General features: G+C 32.7%; 2 protein-coding genes across 9 annotated transcripts; both read left to right on the top strand.

Annotated features, from left to right (window-relative positions):
- Nucleotides 1–625: 625 nt before the first annotated feature.
- Nucleotides 626–4,024, top strand: LOC100782258 (G-type lectin S-receptor-like serine/threonine-protein kinase SD2-5). Its single transcript, XM_003523641.5, has one exon. It carries the CDS (start codon nucleotides 1,397–1,399, stop codon nucleotides 3,845–3,847), a length of 2,451 nt encoding a protein of 816 aa, XP_003523689.1. The 5' UTR covers nucleotides 626–1,396; the 3' UTR covers nucleotides 3,848–4,024.
- A 1,043-nt stretch (nucleotides 4,025–5,067) lies between these two features.
- LOC100782791 (putative L-ascorbate peroxidase 6) lies at nucleotides 5,068–8,296 on the top strand. Of its 8 annotated transcripts, none has more exons than XR_005891095.1 (7): nucleotides 5,069–5,243; nucleotides 5,550–5,773; nucleotides 6,079–6,162; nucleotides 6,271–6,357; nucleotides 6,456–6,577; nucleotides 7,046–7,112; nucleotides 7,871–8,296. XR_005891095.1 is itself a non-coding variant. In XM_014774505.3 (5 exons), exons 2-5 carry the CDS (start codon nucleotides 5,688–5,690, stop codon nucleotides 7,983–7,985), a joined length of 390 nt encoding a protein of 129 aa, XP_014629991.1. In that variant the 5' UTR covers nucleotides 5,077–5,243; nucleotides 5,550–5,687; the 3' UTR covers nucleotides 7,986–8,296. The 8 variants fall into 8 exon arrangements, 1 of the variants encoding a protein (XP_014629991.1); XR_005891096.1 differs by having other exon boundaries at nucleotides 5,550–5,623; XR_003266713.2 differs by having other exon boundaries at nucleotides 5,070–5,243; nucleotides 5,550–5,873; nucleotides 5,971–6,162.
- Nucleotides 8,297–15,147: the final 6,851 nt, after the last annotated feature.

The raw sequence follows: 15,147 nt of genomic DNA on the forward strand, positions 1-15,147 counted from the left end.
TATTTTACGTTAGGTTTTAATAATTTTTTTTATAAGATTAAAAAAATATTTATTTAAAGACCAATTACAATAACTACTAGAAATATAAAAACAATTTAATACTTTACAGTACTTCTTCAAATATAGATTTTTTAAACTACTACCACCAAAACTATAACATATTAAGCCGCCAGCTAGCAATCAAATGTTATTAAAAACAGGGGAAGGAGAGAACAAAACAGAAGTTACAAGCCAGGTTGCACTATTCAAATCACACTCTTATTTTATTATACTCTGCATGTTTTCTGGCTGCATTTGCATTGGCAGTAAATAAATAAATAAAAGAACTGATTATTGCTGACGCTTTTACTGGCAAATACGTACGTATGATTGATGAATCTGACATGCTGTTTCTAATGTGTGATTTTCGTTTTTAATATTATGTATTTGTTTTCTCAATTATTAATCTTTATCTAAAAAATTAACTTATTATCTAATGAGATCTCCATTTTTTATCTCTTTTTTTATACACTCTGTATAATCCAATACTCTTGTCTCGCGTTTATAATACACATTTCTCAAAACAGTATATATTATATAAGTTATTAAGATAAATTACATTTTTAATATTTATTAAAATACTAGAATATAATTAAAAATTTATTTAATTATTTAGGTAAAATACTAATAATGAGAATGTTGTTAAAACTAATTGATACTTTTTATTTTAGAAAATATTAAATATTTAGAAATAAAATTTTATCATCCATGGCAATGACAATTTTATCCAACCTTAATTTCAAAAAAATAAATAAATACCACAAGCCTGTTAAAAAAATAATAAAAAAGAAGGTTCTTCAGCGAGTGAATTCGTGAATCCATAAAAAAAAAAAAATAGTATTTAAAAAAGGGAGGAAGACAAGTCCCTTAAATGCGTTTCACGGCTCCAAGAACCTTGAGTTAGCTGTAAAGTAAAAAAGCCAACCAAAGTCAGATCCAGTCTGAAACCATCTTCTACCGCGCTTATACAAACGCAAATTCTCTGCTTTCTCCACCTTCATTCATTCATTGCCATACCCAACGCACTTCTTCTTCTTCCTTTTGCAACTTGATCTCCTTTCACGTGCCACTGACACTTAGACAGATAGACTCATGGTCAAATGAAGAGTACTTTGCCCAGTTGTCTTTGTTGACTTTTTCCACAGTTGCTTCTCTCTTCTTTTCTCTCCCACAACCACAAACTAACCGCATCAACCCTTCCGTTTCACAATTAAGAAATTCCTCCATTTTCAATAATGGTCTCATAGTGCCTAGCAGTTAGATTTCTGAGTTGTTGTATTTTTTTCTTTTTTTTTTGCCTTTTTTTCTTCAGATGAATTCTGTTTCTTCCATGTGCGTTTGATCTACATTTGTGAACATGGAAATACATTGGCCTTTCTTCCATATTACGGGTACCCTTTTCCTTTTGTGCAAAGTTTGTTTAGCCGGAATTCAATATTCTGGAAGTGTCTCACCCGGAATAATAAATGGTTCTCAAATGAATTGGATTGACAGAGATGGCAAGTTCCTTGTCTCAAAAGAGGGACAATTTGCCTTTGCCTTTGTCGCCACTGCAAATGACTCCACCAAGTTTCTTCTTGCAATCGTCCACGTGGCCACTGAAAGGGTAATTTGGACCGCCAATAGAGCAGTTCCTGTTGCTAACTCAGACAATTTTGTGTTTGATGAAAAGGGCAACGCTTTCTTAGAGAAAGATGGAACCTTGGTTTGGTCCACAAACACAAGTAACAAAGGGGTTTCTTCAATGGAATTGCTTGACACAGGGAACTTGGTTTTGCTTGGGAGTGATAATAGTACAGTGATTTGGCAGAGTTTCAACCATCCAACAGATACTTTGTTGCCAACTCAGGAGTTCACTGAGGGAATGAAACTCATCAGTGATCCTAGCACGAACAACCTGACCCATTTTCTTGAGATCAAGTCTGGTAATGTTGTTCTCACCGCAGGTTTTCGAACCTTGCAGCCTTATTGGACTATGCAGAAGGACAACCGCAAAGTCATTAATAAGGACGGTGATGCGGTGGCTTCAGCAAACATTAGTGGAAACTCATGGAGGTTCTATGGCAAAAGCAAATCACTGTTGTGGCAATTCATTTTCTCTACAGACCAAGGCACAAATGCGACTTGGATTGCTGTTTTGGGGAGTGATGGCTTCATTACTTTCTCAAACCTCAACGGTGGAGAGTCAAATGCTGCTTCTCAAAGAATACCCCAAGATTCTTGTGCTACACCGGAACCTTGTGATGCATACACCATATGCACAGGTAACCAAAGGTGTAGTTGCCCTTCTGTTATTCCTAGTTGCAAACCTGGTTTTGACTCTCCTTGTGGTGGTGACTCAGAAAAGTCCATTCAGTTGGTTAAAGCTGATGATGGACTCGATTACTTTGCGCTTCAATTCCTTCAACCTTTTTCGATAACCGATTTGGCTGGTTGCCAATCTTCTTGCCGTGGAAATTGTTCATGCCTTGCTTTGTTCTTCCACATAAGTTCAGGGGACTGTTTCCTTTTGAACAGTGTAGGAAGCTTTCAGAAACCTGATTCTGATTCTGGTTATGTTTCTTACATCAAGGTCTCGACGGTTGGAGGTGCTGGCACGGGTTCTGGGGGCAGTGGAGGTGGCAATAAGCACACCATAGTTGTTGTGGTCATTGTCATAATAACCTTGCTTGTCATTTGTGGTCTGGTCTTTGGGGGAGTTAGATACCACAGAAGAAAGCAAAGGTTGCCCGAGTCTCCTAGAGATGGTTCAGAAGAGGACAATTTCTTGGAGAATTTAACTGGTATGCCAATCCGTTACAGCTACAAGGACCTTGAAACTGCCACTAATAACTTCTCTGTCAAGCTTGGGCAAGGGGGTTTTGGGTCAGTGTATAAAGGAGCTCTACCAGATGGGACTCAATTAGCAGTGAAGAAGTTGGAAGGTATTGGACAAGGGAAGAAAGAATTCAGGGCCGAAGTTAGCATCATTGGAAGCATTCATCATCTTCATTTGGTTAGGCTTAGGGGATTCTGTGCTGATGGAACTCATAGGCTCCTTGCTTATGAGTACTTGTCTAATGGCTCCTTGGATAAATGGATATTCAAGAAAAACAAAGGTGAGTTTCTGTTGGATTGGGATACTAGGTTCAATATAGCTCTGGGAACAGCAAAAGGACTTGCTTACCTTCATGAAGATTGCGACTCTAAGATTGTTCATTGTGACATCAAGCCGGAAAACGTGCTTCTGGATGACCACTTCATGGCCAAGGTTTCGGATTTCGGACTGGCTAAGCTCATGAACCGAGAACAAAGCCATGTTTTCACAACACTGAGGGGCACCAGGGGCTATCTTGCACCGGAGTGGATAACAAACTATGCTATATCAGAGAAAAGTGATGTCTATAGCTATGGCATGGTGCTACTAGAGATCATTGGGGGAAGGAAAAACTATGATCCTAGAGAGAGTTCAGAGAAATCCCATTTCCCAACTTATGCATTTAAGATGATGGAAGAAGGGAAGCTGAGAGATATTTTTGACTCGGAGTTGGAAATTGATGAGAATGATGATAGGTTTCAATGTGCTATCAAAGTTGCATTGTGGTGCATTCAGGAAGACATGTCAATGAGGCCATCTATGACCAGGGTTGTCCAAATGTTGGAGGGTATTTGTATTGTTCCTAAGCCACCAACTAGTTCTTCCTTGGGTTCTCGCCTTTATGCCACTATGTTCAAATCCTCCAGTGAAGAAGGGGCCACCTCTTCTGCTCCCTCAGACTGTAACAGTGATGCTTATCTCTCCGCGGTTCGCCTTTCAGGACCTAGATAACGATACCTGTCTCTTTTGTGTGTTGTATTGTTGAGTAAATTAGTATGTAATACAGCAGAGCTACTCTGGATTGTGTGGGGTTTTCATTCTTCCCCCCGCTCTTGTACATTTTGTTCAAGTTCCTCAAATTTTGTAATATAAATAGCTATTCATAACCATCCTGCATTTCTTTCTTTCTCTTTTATTTCCTATACATTATTAACCTACAAAAGCTAATATAGTTGATAGGTTTTCTCTTTTCAGAAGAGATTCATTTCCAATCATCAGTAGGATAACCTTATTCCTAAAAAAGAAAAGTTGCACTTTCTTTTTACAGTTGTACTATGACATGAGAATTCCAAATTTTTATTAATCAAAAGATGCTGTCTGGGTCAAGAGTGATGATATTGATGACTTATCAGTGATAGGCTCAAATGGAATTTTTTTTTATGACTTTTAGGTTAGAAATTGTACCCTCCTATATCATGACATGTTTTGGCCTTCTATTCAAGCCATTTCGTTATCAGGTAATGTGTAGCCTCCAGATTTATGTCACCGTCCACCTTTTATTCAAACCACTTTGCACACAAGGCACTTGTGGCTCACGGCTAGCCTTCTTCTACTCAAGTCACTTTGCGTACAAGACACTTCCCTTCAAGAAGTGTATTGTAAAAATAGAACAATATGTCAATTTTTTTTTGGAAGTTTGAATGAACAGGAAGTAGAAAAAAAAAGTAAATAATGTGGACCAACTATATCCATTCACAAAAGCAAATACATACTATGTTTTATTAAAAAAAGTACACTTGCAGCCTATTTCCCATTTAAAATATCATTTTGTCATTCTAATCTTGGAAAATTTGTATTTTTCAAAAACAAATTATAATATAATATATTTAAAGCTTTATGCAGATTTGCTGTCTATCTATCTGTATAAATAAAAGCAATGGCATGAATAAAAGAAGGTTGCAAGTTAAGTTTATGATTTATAAAAGAAAATAAAATGATTTGTGAATATAAAAATATGATGATAGAAAACTATTTTATTTAATTTTAAAAATGTTTATATATAAAAATAAAAGATTATTTTTAAAAAAAAAAATTGTATCTATCAATAATCAAGTATAATTTGAAATTTCTTATATTAAAATAACGAAATTAGTGGGAGGGCTAATACGTATAGAATAAAAATATTCAGAATCACAACCATATATTATATACCTAGTAGTAGTACTATTACATTCATTCATGTCTTGAATACATACATACATACATTGTGGTGATTGAAGGCCAGGTACAAAGGAATATCTTCTCATTAAAGAAGAGGTGAGGAAGGTCTTGTCAAAGGGAAAGGCTGCTGGCGTGCTTCGATTGGTTTTCCTCGATGCCGGAACCTTTGACATCGATGACAGTACAGGTATAATACTTTTATCTCATCTGAGGGACTCCAAGTTTCTGTTTTTTTTCAATTTTCACAGTCCTTCTGCCTTTCTAGCAAAAGCCAATGGAATTTGGCTCTCTTGTAAAATGAAAGTAAATCAATTGTTTGAAATGGTTTGACATCATCACGGTTGAAAATCAGTAAAGGCATGCTCTGTCTCACTATTTTCTCGTTTCCCTTCTGTCACCTCTCTTTCTAGTACTATTTGAAGATCATTAAGACAAATATCTTACATTTTAACTGCCAGCTAATATCTCAGTGGACGTATCACATATTTTTTAGGTTCTGCAACAAGCAAAGACTCAGATAGATGTTATCCAACCAAATATTCTTCTATCTGGTAACTGCTGCTAATGGTAAGCGATAATTTGGTCCAGACCAACAAATTTTTGCTTATCTTTATTAGTATCTTGGGCGGACATGAATATTGCTGTGGCTGGAGCTGAAGCAGTTGAAGTATGTGGAGGTCCACCTATCCAAGTTTCACCGGGTAGATTAGATACATTGTAAGATGCTTGGTTTCTGGTTGACATGTTCTCGAGTTAGTACGTATGACGTGACAAGAAACTGGTTTTTCTTAACAGGATGACAAACAAGCAGTTATATGTTAGTTTTGGTGCATTAGGTTCTGTGAAAATGTTTTTTAACCAATTACTGAATTTTGTCCAATCTGTTGTTTAATGAATGATCAACCATTTTGCAGAGAAAAAAAAAAATCCTCCATGGGAACTTAACTCATTGGTTTTCGCATAACACATGAAATCTGGTTTTGTCTTCAGTCAGATGCTATTTGCATTCATTTTAATGATAGGGTGCATGATCCAGAAGGGAGACTTCCTGAGGAATCTCTCAATGCTTCTGGTTTGAAGAAATGTTTCCAGAGCAAAGGCTTTTTGTGAGTATGAGAACAACACCTATTTTATAGTTTAGACTAGTGCAGCTATACATCATCTAGAAGCTGTCTGATTGTCCATAACTTAACATGAGAATCTTAACATTACAGAAGCAAGAAATATTGTGATAAAGTCCCGATTCTAAACCAGACTAACAAGGCAAGAAATATTGTGATTTACTGACCAAAAAATCACTGGTAATAAGCTTATTAGTTATTGTTTAAAATTTTCAACGTATTTTACTTGAATTAGTTTTGCTTATGCATCCTTATCATTTGGAGCTTTTCTTTTATAGAACACAAGAACTTGTGGCTTTGTCTGGAGCCCACACTATTGGAAGTAAAGGTTTTGGAAGCTCAATTTCTTTTGAAAATTCATATTATAAGGTTCTTTTGGAGAAGCCCTGGACGTCTTCAGGTAAGTTAACAGCTTATTTCATCTAAACATCGTTTTTATATTTTTTGTAAACTTGCTGCCAATCATTGTTTTCTGAAGCAGTTCTCTTAGAACAAAAACAACAAGGAAATGAATACCAAAAAAAAAAAAAAAGGAAATGCAGGAGTTGAATGCATGTCACTATGTTAAGCTTAGCCACTAGATTATCACATAATTTATGTCCAGTCTGCTCTGGATCTTAATGTTCCAATCAAGTTTTTCAGTTTCTTTGCCATCAGTTGTGCCTTCCAATAAACTACTATAAATGACATTAATATCTGGTATAGCGGCTCAAGTGGGTTAATGCATAGGCTTAGGGCCAAATCAACAACTCTACTCTGGTTGCATGCTCATTTTTCTGGATAGACCCAACATAATTATTGGTTTGTTTTTGTCTTTCTTTTTTTAATAATTTGTATAATTCTCATCTGCCGGTTCTCTTTTATGCAGGTGGTATGTCGAGTATGATTGGCCTTCCTTCAGATCACGCTCTTGTTGAGGATGATGAATGCTTAAGGTTCTTTATCTCTTTCTCTTATGCTACTCTTGATATGAAATTGGCCCCCACTTTTTTTATTTATTGGCTAAGCTAGCACTAAAATTTTAGTACAAAAGTGGTAAATCCTTTAAATAATTTGAAGTTATCTGAACAGATAAAACAATTAAAATACGAAGCATATCGTTTTCTTATTTTTCAGAATTCTATAAAATAACAGGTAACGCAAATAATCCATCAATTGGAAACAAGTAACAACTGCATATCGATTGGTAATGAATAAGTTATGTTCGTTAGATTTGTCTGACACTATCATTTGTGATTCAACGTGTCTTGCCATAGTAAACCATGTCCTTGTTTCTGGAGTACTAGCTTACACTTTACACACAATAGTGAAACATCAATTTTTAAACATTTAGGTCATGATCCTGAGCCTAACGCGTGCTCCTGTTCAAATGCTTGTATTATAGTTGTTTGTTGGTCTGAGGACTCATTTTGATTCTTTTTGTCCATGTAAGCAAACAATGACGTGCTGAAAAGAATATTGTCTTTTTAAGTAAACTTGAGTCAGTATTGTCTATCAAAAACTCCCATCAATCATGTACTTTAGGAGGGGAAAAATTTAACAAAACTTTTTAGCTGGACCATTGTATTATATCTTATTGATGTCTAAAAATTCAATTGCATGTTACATATCCCGGTGCACCGCATGTGCATGTTTCTGCTAATTATATGTTCCTTGGTGTGCATAACTTAAGAGAGTTCCATTGATTGAACAGATGGATTAAAAAATACGCAGACAGTGAGAATCTGTTCTTTGAAGATTTCAAAAATGCGTATGTCAAGCTGGTGAATTCTGGTGTGGGTGGAATAGCTTATAAATTCAGGAGTTGAATGTTCCAACTTCCACTGAAGGGGCAACTTGCATTTTTATTGACTTTCTAACAGTGTTTATGCACAGTTGCCATGAAGTTTTGGGTGTTTTATTAAAATGTTTGAACATCAAGATCTACTACCCCTTAAAAAATCAACCTACGAAGTATGTGCATTCAGGGCCAATAAACTCCATGCGAAAGTCGTTTAAATTTGAAGTGTGAAGGCTTGAGTGACACATGGAACAATTTTTGTATGAGCAAAGTTCTTTTAAGTTTTAAACACAACCGAACGCATTTGTATTATTTATTTATAAAGAATTCCTTTCATAACTCATGGCCATGTTCAATTACAAAAGGAATATTATTGACTAGGGATTATCACTTAAGAAACATATAAAAATTGTTTTTGTCTTTTTATAAGATCTTTTTTTAATTTTTAGATGCATTAATTTTTTTTCCATATATACTTACTTAATTATCCTCTCTCTAAATATTAATGAAAAATAATTAAATGGATAGAGAGATAAAAAAAAGATAATTTCATAATGTTAGTATAAATAATTGACAATTTTAATGTGATTAATTAAATTAACTATTTTTTCTTAAGGTGAATTATTTGAAATGGTTTTATAACTAGAAACGGAGGAATTAATACTAATTATGAATAATTTTCTGTTAGGGATCTGTTAATTAAGTAAAGGTATATAATTACAAAAATGCCAAGTATTTTGTTACCTAGTCCTTGAACCACTTATCCCTTACCAATTTTTATATTTTAAATTAAGATCATGTGCTTACTAGAACTTTAAGATAAGTTCAGTTACGAATTTAATAAAAAGCACTTGATGATATTTTGGACTTAATTATAAGCTTTTTAAAAAATAAGGACCTAATTCTAAGATAGTTTAAGAACTTGCAGATTCATTTAACTAAATAAAAGAATACCATGCAAATTTAATTGTAGTTAAACTTGAGTGATATTTAGTTGATACGGGGCTGCCTTCGGCCCGTAGTATTTGTGTGTGGTTTTTGAACGTAGCCCCACTCGGTATATTTTTTTTTTTTAAAAGGAAAACAATTACCCAGCTTTTTTTTTTTTGGTGGAATAACAATTACCCAATTCAATGACATGTTGAACATAACGTATCATGTAGTTGTCTCTAAAAAAAAATTACCATGTAGTCAGTTACAAAATTAAAACATTAATTATGTGAATAAATTAATTTAATTGATTAAATATAAAATATATTAATGAAAATAAAAAAATTGACATTAGTCTAACACACAATAATCTAATTGCTCATCTAAATAAAAAAGGTATTTGTTTTACCTAATATTATCCATTAATTGGTTCAACGTGTCCTTTTTAACTTAATTGTCTTTTCATTTTAATTAAATATAGACACTTTTAACTGTATTTGAATGAAAATAATAAAAATGATGGAATAAATAATCATTAATTTATATTAACAATTTCTTTAAATATAATATTGTCACTTTCACTCATGGTTTCCAGATATGATTTGAAACCATAAGAAGGTGAATTCGAGAGAGACATCAAGTGAATGAATAGTACCAATCAATAAATGAGGTATTCTAAAATACTTTTTTTAAAAAAAAATAAAAAACAAATTTAAACCGTTAATGATTATTTTAATTTTAAACTTTCTCTTTTGTCTCTCAGCTCTCTTCATTCAAGATTTTATTCCTCTTTCAAATTTGTGCACAACTTAATAGCTCAAAGTTTAGATCTAAAAACCAACATTGCCATTCAAATTTGTGAAGGACCTTGTGCTCTTGCTATTTGAGACTATTCTTCTCACTTATTATGGCTTTAGCCTTGACCTTTGGAAACAGGATCAATAGGATGTTGATGCTAACATGCCTCCATTGGAGGAGGTCGATGCTAACGGCAACAAGAAGGAAATAGGTTGATTAAACTTGATGTGTTGCTTTTTTTTTTATTAGTAGCTTCTATTGACAGTGCAGGGAAATTTGGAGCATTACGCTAAATATCTCAGCCAATCACTCGTCATGTTCGGATTTCCAGCTTCACTCGATCTCTTCCCAAATGACCCTATGAGAATTGAATTGAATTTTGTGTTTGCATATGTTATGTGAATGATGTTGTTTTGGAAAATGTTGTAGGTGAAGACTGAAGCATGAATTGTAATGTTTCTTTCTTTCCAAAAATCGCGAATACATATGACTTGTAAACTCTCTCAATTTTTTGAACCAAAAACTAAGATTGTGTTCAGGTTTTGCTCGTTAAGATATGCACTTTAAAAGCCTTCAACTGATTTTAAGAGTTGTTGCTTCAGTTGTGTAAAATAAAATTGAAAAAAAAGTCAAGGTTCATAAAAGCATCTTCTTGAACTTCATTTGCACCTTTTTTATGTTTATTTAGTTTCCCTCTTTCTTGTATTTGTGTTTGGATTTCGTTTAAATGCAAATATCTGAATGTTCTTGTGGGTGGTTGCAATGTTATTTTGGGTTGTGGATGTTCTGGATTCTAGGGGGTTAAAACATTTTTTTTAATTTAAAAATATTACAGTGACAGTTAAAAAAATTGTCACTATTTTGTTAATTATAGTACCAAGCTATTTACAAAAATATATTTTACGTAGTGATAATATGTTTATATTATTAATGGTGTTAAATCTACATTGACAACAGGAAAATTGTTTTGAACCATTTTAAAAACATAAAAAAATAAAATTTTTAAAAGATATATGATTAAAGTGAAAACAAAAACAAATTAACGCTGATCTAATATGCAACAATCTAATTCATCTAAATAAAAAGATATTTGCTTGATAATATTATCCATTAATTAGTTCAATCAGTCCTGTTTAATTTAATTGTCTAACCATTTTAATTAAATATATATCTTTAACTATATTTGAATGAAAATAAAAATAAATTTTGAAAATAGTAGTAGAATAAATAAACATTTATTTATGTTAAGAATGTTTTCAAATACAATACTGTCACTTTTGTAACATCCCATTTTTTTAAGCTAATTTAAAAAAATAATTTTTATTTATAAATAAATAGAGTTTTAGAAAAATGACGAGATTCTATAAATAAATAAATAAGGAGATGTAATTATTAATTAAAATAATGATTTGAGAGAAAATAAAAAGGGTATTTTATTTATTTGTTTGATAGAGAATAAAATAGAGTTTATTTTTTATAAAATAATAAATATATAAAGTAAACCTAGCTATAAATAGTGTTAGGTTAGTTTTCACGTTGTCTCTTCTTTCCCTCATTTCCGTTTTTTCCTTTCTCCTCTCAAAACCCTTTATTTTTTCCTGTAGGCCACCAAACTTGTCTCAGAAAAACGACGATCTCGGACTCATTCACCGTTGGATCGTCGTGAAATTTGAGCACCACGTTCGCAACCCAATTCTGAGCATTATCACCGTTGGTAATTTCGATATTATGTCTGAACTGAGAGAAATACCCTTCACATTGTAGCCTTTTTCTTTCCCGTAGAAACCCAGAGCTGTCTTGGTAAAACTACGATCCCGGTTTCATTAACCGTTGGATTGTTGTGAAATTTGGATATGTTGTTCGAAATTCAATTGCGCACGCTTTGACCGTTGGGATTTGCAAGATGATGGTCGTGGAGAGAGAAAAAGGAATCGCATGAAGATAGTCCAAATGGAGGCTTCAATTCCTTCTACGTTTCTTTGACGTTTGGGAACTCTATCGGAGCAGTCGGAGGAGAAACTGGAGGAATCTTAGGGAACTGCTAGAGATGCTGCTATCGCTATCGGAAGACACGTGAGTCCGCTTAGAGGTAAGGGATGAGTTATTCAGTTGGGAATTAGTGAGAACATGTGTAGGGATCCTTAGAGAATTAAATTGGGATTTTATTTTGGGATGTTTGTTAAATTGCAATTTTTCCTTTATGATTATAAATAAAATATTGATGTCCTAATGAAAATTGCTTGATAAATTGTGTTCTTGATATTTGTATATTTCGACCTATGATTTTGATATAATTGTGTAATATTATTTGAGGGGTTTTAGTCCTCATGTTGTGATAGTCTTTTATATAAATTGTTATATTGAGGATATGAAATGATGATTCAAATTGTGAGTATGTGATGAATTGTAGAATAACATGTTGCTTTGAGATTATAATATTGTTATTGAAATTGAGTATAAGTGTAAAGTTGAACATGTGTTAATTTGTGAGATACGTGTAAACATGTGATAGTGGATTGTGACAATATGAGATGTGAAATTGTGAATGAGTTCTAGTTGTGGATAAGTGTGCAGTTAACACTTGATGTGAAATCACTTGTGTTGTAAGCTATGAATTGTACAATAACCCGACCAGCGTTATCTTGAGAAAAGCGTTGATGCGCAGTGTTAAAGAGAAAATGTAGGTTTCCTATTTAGGAACCAGTGTTAAATCGTAGCGCAATTGTGTTGAACGTGTTTAAAACACGAGTGTAAGGTCGTGGGTATTGTATAATTCATGAGCAGTGTCTGCATGCAAAAATTATGTTAGGGGTTGAACCTGAATCAGGAGGGAGAGACCCTGACGGACTCTTCGGAGTGTAGGCCTTGGGGGTCACCGGGTTTGAGTGCTTTTTTAAGCCTATGTTGATCCCATATGGTTGAAACATTCTCGCAAAACATCGTGACCCTGACTGGTCTCCCTATGATCTTACTTAGTGAGAGTGACCTGCAAACCCATGGTGTGGTATGTCTTGTTATGTACTCCTAAGCGCCCCAAGGTGATTTTTCATTGACATGGTACCACATTGCATATAGGATTGAGTCTTAGCATAACTGTTGCATATGCTTGCTAATTGATGTGTTATTATATCTTGATCGAAGTGTGAGATTCTTGTGTAATGTGATTGATGATTGAAAAGTGAATTTTGAATGACGAAGTGGTGAAGTTACGCGAGCTATGTTTAAGCAAGTGATATCTCATTTATATAATATGTATATTTAATTGTCTTGTTTCTCTATTAGCTAGGAATGTGATAACTCACCCCTGTTTGTTGTTGTGTTTGGATCCTGTGATGATCTTAAACTTGTGTTTGGGGGAGCAGATGAATAGGTGGATGACTATGAAGAACCTCATGCTAGAAGACACGGGAACACAATCCTATGATAGGATGTGACATTATGATATAGGTTCTATATTAATTGTATGAAGTTTAGACGACTTTGTTTGAGTCGAGAATACTTTATTATTTATTTGGACAAGTTTGAATATGATGTAGAAGAAAATGAATGTGAGCCTTTTTCCCCTTTGAAAGACTTGTAAAAAAAATGTTTTAAAAATACTTTTAATTAATATTTGAATTTTATTTTTCCTTATTAGTATATATGTGAGGGATACAGGGTGTCACAACTTTCACCCATGACTTTGTGATTTATAAACATAATCTAAAACCATCAGAGCGTAGGTTTGAGAGTGGTAACGATCATTCAGTCAGTAATTAAACAAGAGATTTTACACCTAGTTTGAAAAATGAGGAGGGAGTGAGAAATATAAAGATTTCGCCCAAAGGTTTTTTTATTATTTAATTTGTAAATAATTTCATTCATAACTCATGGTCTATCTCCAACTACAACAATATTATTAATTAGGTATTATTACTTAAAAACATATAGAAATATATAATATTAATGATGACCAAGTGTCAATGAGGGTTCTGTTAATTAAGTAAAGGTATATAATTGCAAAATTTCAAATATTTTGGGACCAAGTCCTTGATTCTCTGTTCCCTCACCATTTTTAATTAAGATCATGCACTTACTGAAACTTTGACATAAGTTCAATTAGGAATCTAACAAAAAACATTTTACGATATTTTGGACCTAAAGTTTTTTTTTTAAAGCAGGACCTGTTGTTTAATTGTGTTGGGTTTTCTTTTCAATCATATATTTTTTACTACATTTGATTGAAAAAAAAAATATAATGAAAATATTGAAGGAATAAATAATCATTGATCTACATTAGCTTTTTTTTTTTTTTTTCTCTTTCAAACGCAATATATTCACTTCCCTAGCCTGCAGCTTTGTGGTTTGCAAATATCATCATCTAAAACCATTAGAGGTGAGTTTGATGAGGCATCTAGCATCTAATCTATGAGTGGTACCAAGAGAGGTATTCTAAAATACCTTTTTAGAAGGAGAAAGAAAATTTGTCCCATCACCTTTTATTATTTATTTTGTATATAATTGCTTTTATAATAATTTATGATGCTTCTCCAATTACAGCAAATATTAATGATTAAAAATTTTCACTTAAAAAACATATAAAAAATATTAACGATGAAACAAGTTTTTGTTAATTAAGTAGAGGTACGCAATTATAAAATTTCAAATGTTTCGGGACCTAACAACTTTTACATTTTCAATTAAGATGACCTATTTAACGAAATCTTGACATAAGTTTAAATACGAATCCGATAAAAAATATTTTCTCAATAATTTGGACCTAATTATAAACTTCTAAAAACCATTATCTACATTGTTTAATTAATAATGTTTCACACAAATAATAATACTTACATATCTTAATAAAGGAATTAAAAGTTTAAATCTTGACGGGTCCATATATATATACACATACAAAGGGTGTATTTATGATTTTCGATAAAAAAATAAGTTACTAAAACAATTTCATATTAATATCATAAAAAAAGGTTGTTTGAGGTTTTTTTAATCAAAGAATCATTTATTGTAAAAAATAATTAAGGTTTTTATATGTTAAAAAAAGATTTTTATGTGTTTGTTGCAAAATTTCAAAATAATCAGACACTAAAAAAATATATATATTACATGCAACTAGACACAATCCTATTTAAATTGAATATGATCACGTGTGAGATGATAAAAATTTATCTTTTAATTATTTAATACAACTATATATATAAAAGACTTAAATTTAAAATTAATAATTAAATTAGAATAATTCTGCCACTAATTGATTTACATGCTAGATGTAAATCACTTATTTTTTTAAATTTTTTATTCTAAAAGAAACTGACCCTAAACGCTGTTGATTTGATGTATAAACGCTCTTGATTAGCACTTAGCTAATAATACGTGTTTTGGTGATAAGCTTATAACTTGATGTAACCGTAAAATGTGAGTACTGCAGAGAAAGCGACTTGACCTGACCTGGAAATTGAAATTCA

The sequence above is a fragment of the Glycine max genome, chromosome 4 (assembly GCF_000004515.6).
Source record: "Glycine max cultivar Williams 82 chromosome 4, Glycine_max_v4.0, whole genome shotgun sequence".
In the NCBI taxonomy this organism is placed as follows: domain Eukaryota; kingdom Viridiplantae; phylum Streptophyta; class Magnoliopsida; order Fabales; family Fabaceae; genus Glycine; species Glycine max.

Coding starts and splice junctions, on each gene's coding strand:
- LOC100782258 (XM_003523641.5), top strand. CDS start 1,397: ATGGAAATACATTGGCCTTTCTTCCATATTACGGGTACCCTTTTCCTT.
- LOC100782791 (XM_014774505.3), top strand. CDS start 5,688: ATGAATATTGCTGTGGCTGGAGCTGAAGCAGTTGAAGTATGTGGAGGT. Junction 5,774..6,455: donor CCGGGTAGATTAGATACATT/GTAAGATGCTTG, acceptor TTTCTTTTATAG/AACACAAGAACTTGTGGCTT. Junction 7,113..7,870: donor GAGGATGATGAATGCTTAAG/GTTCTTTATCTC, acceptor TTGATTGAACAG/ATGGATTAAAAAATACGCAG.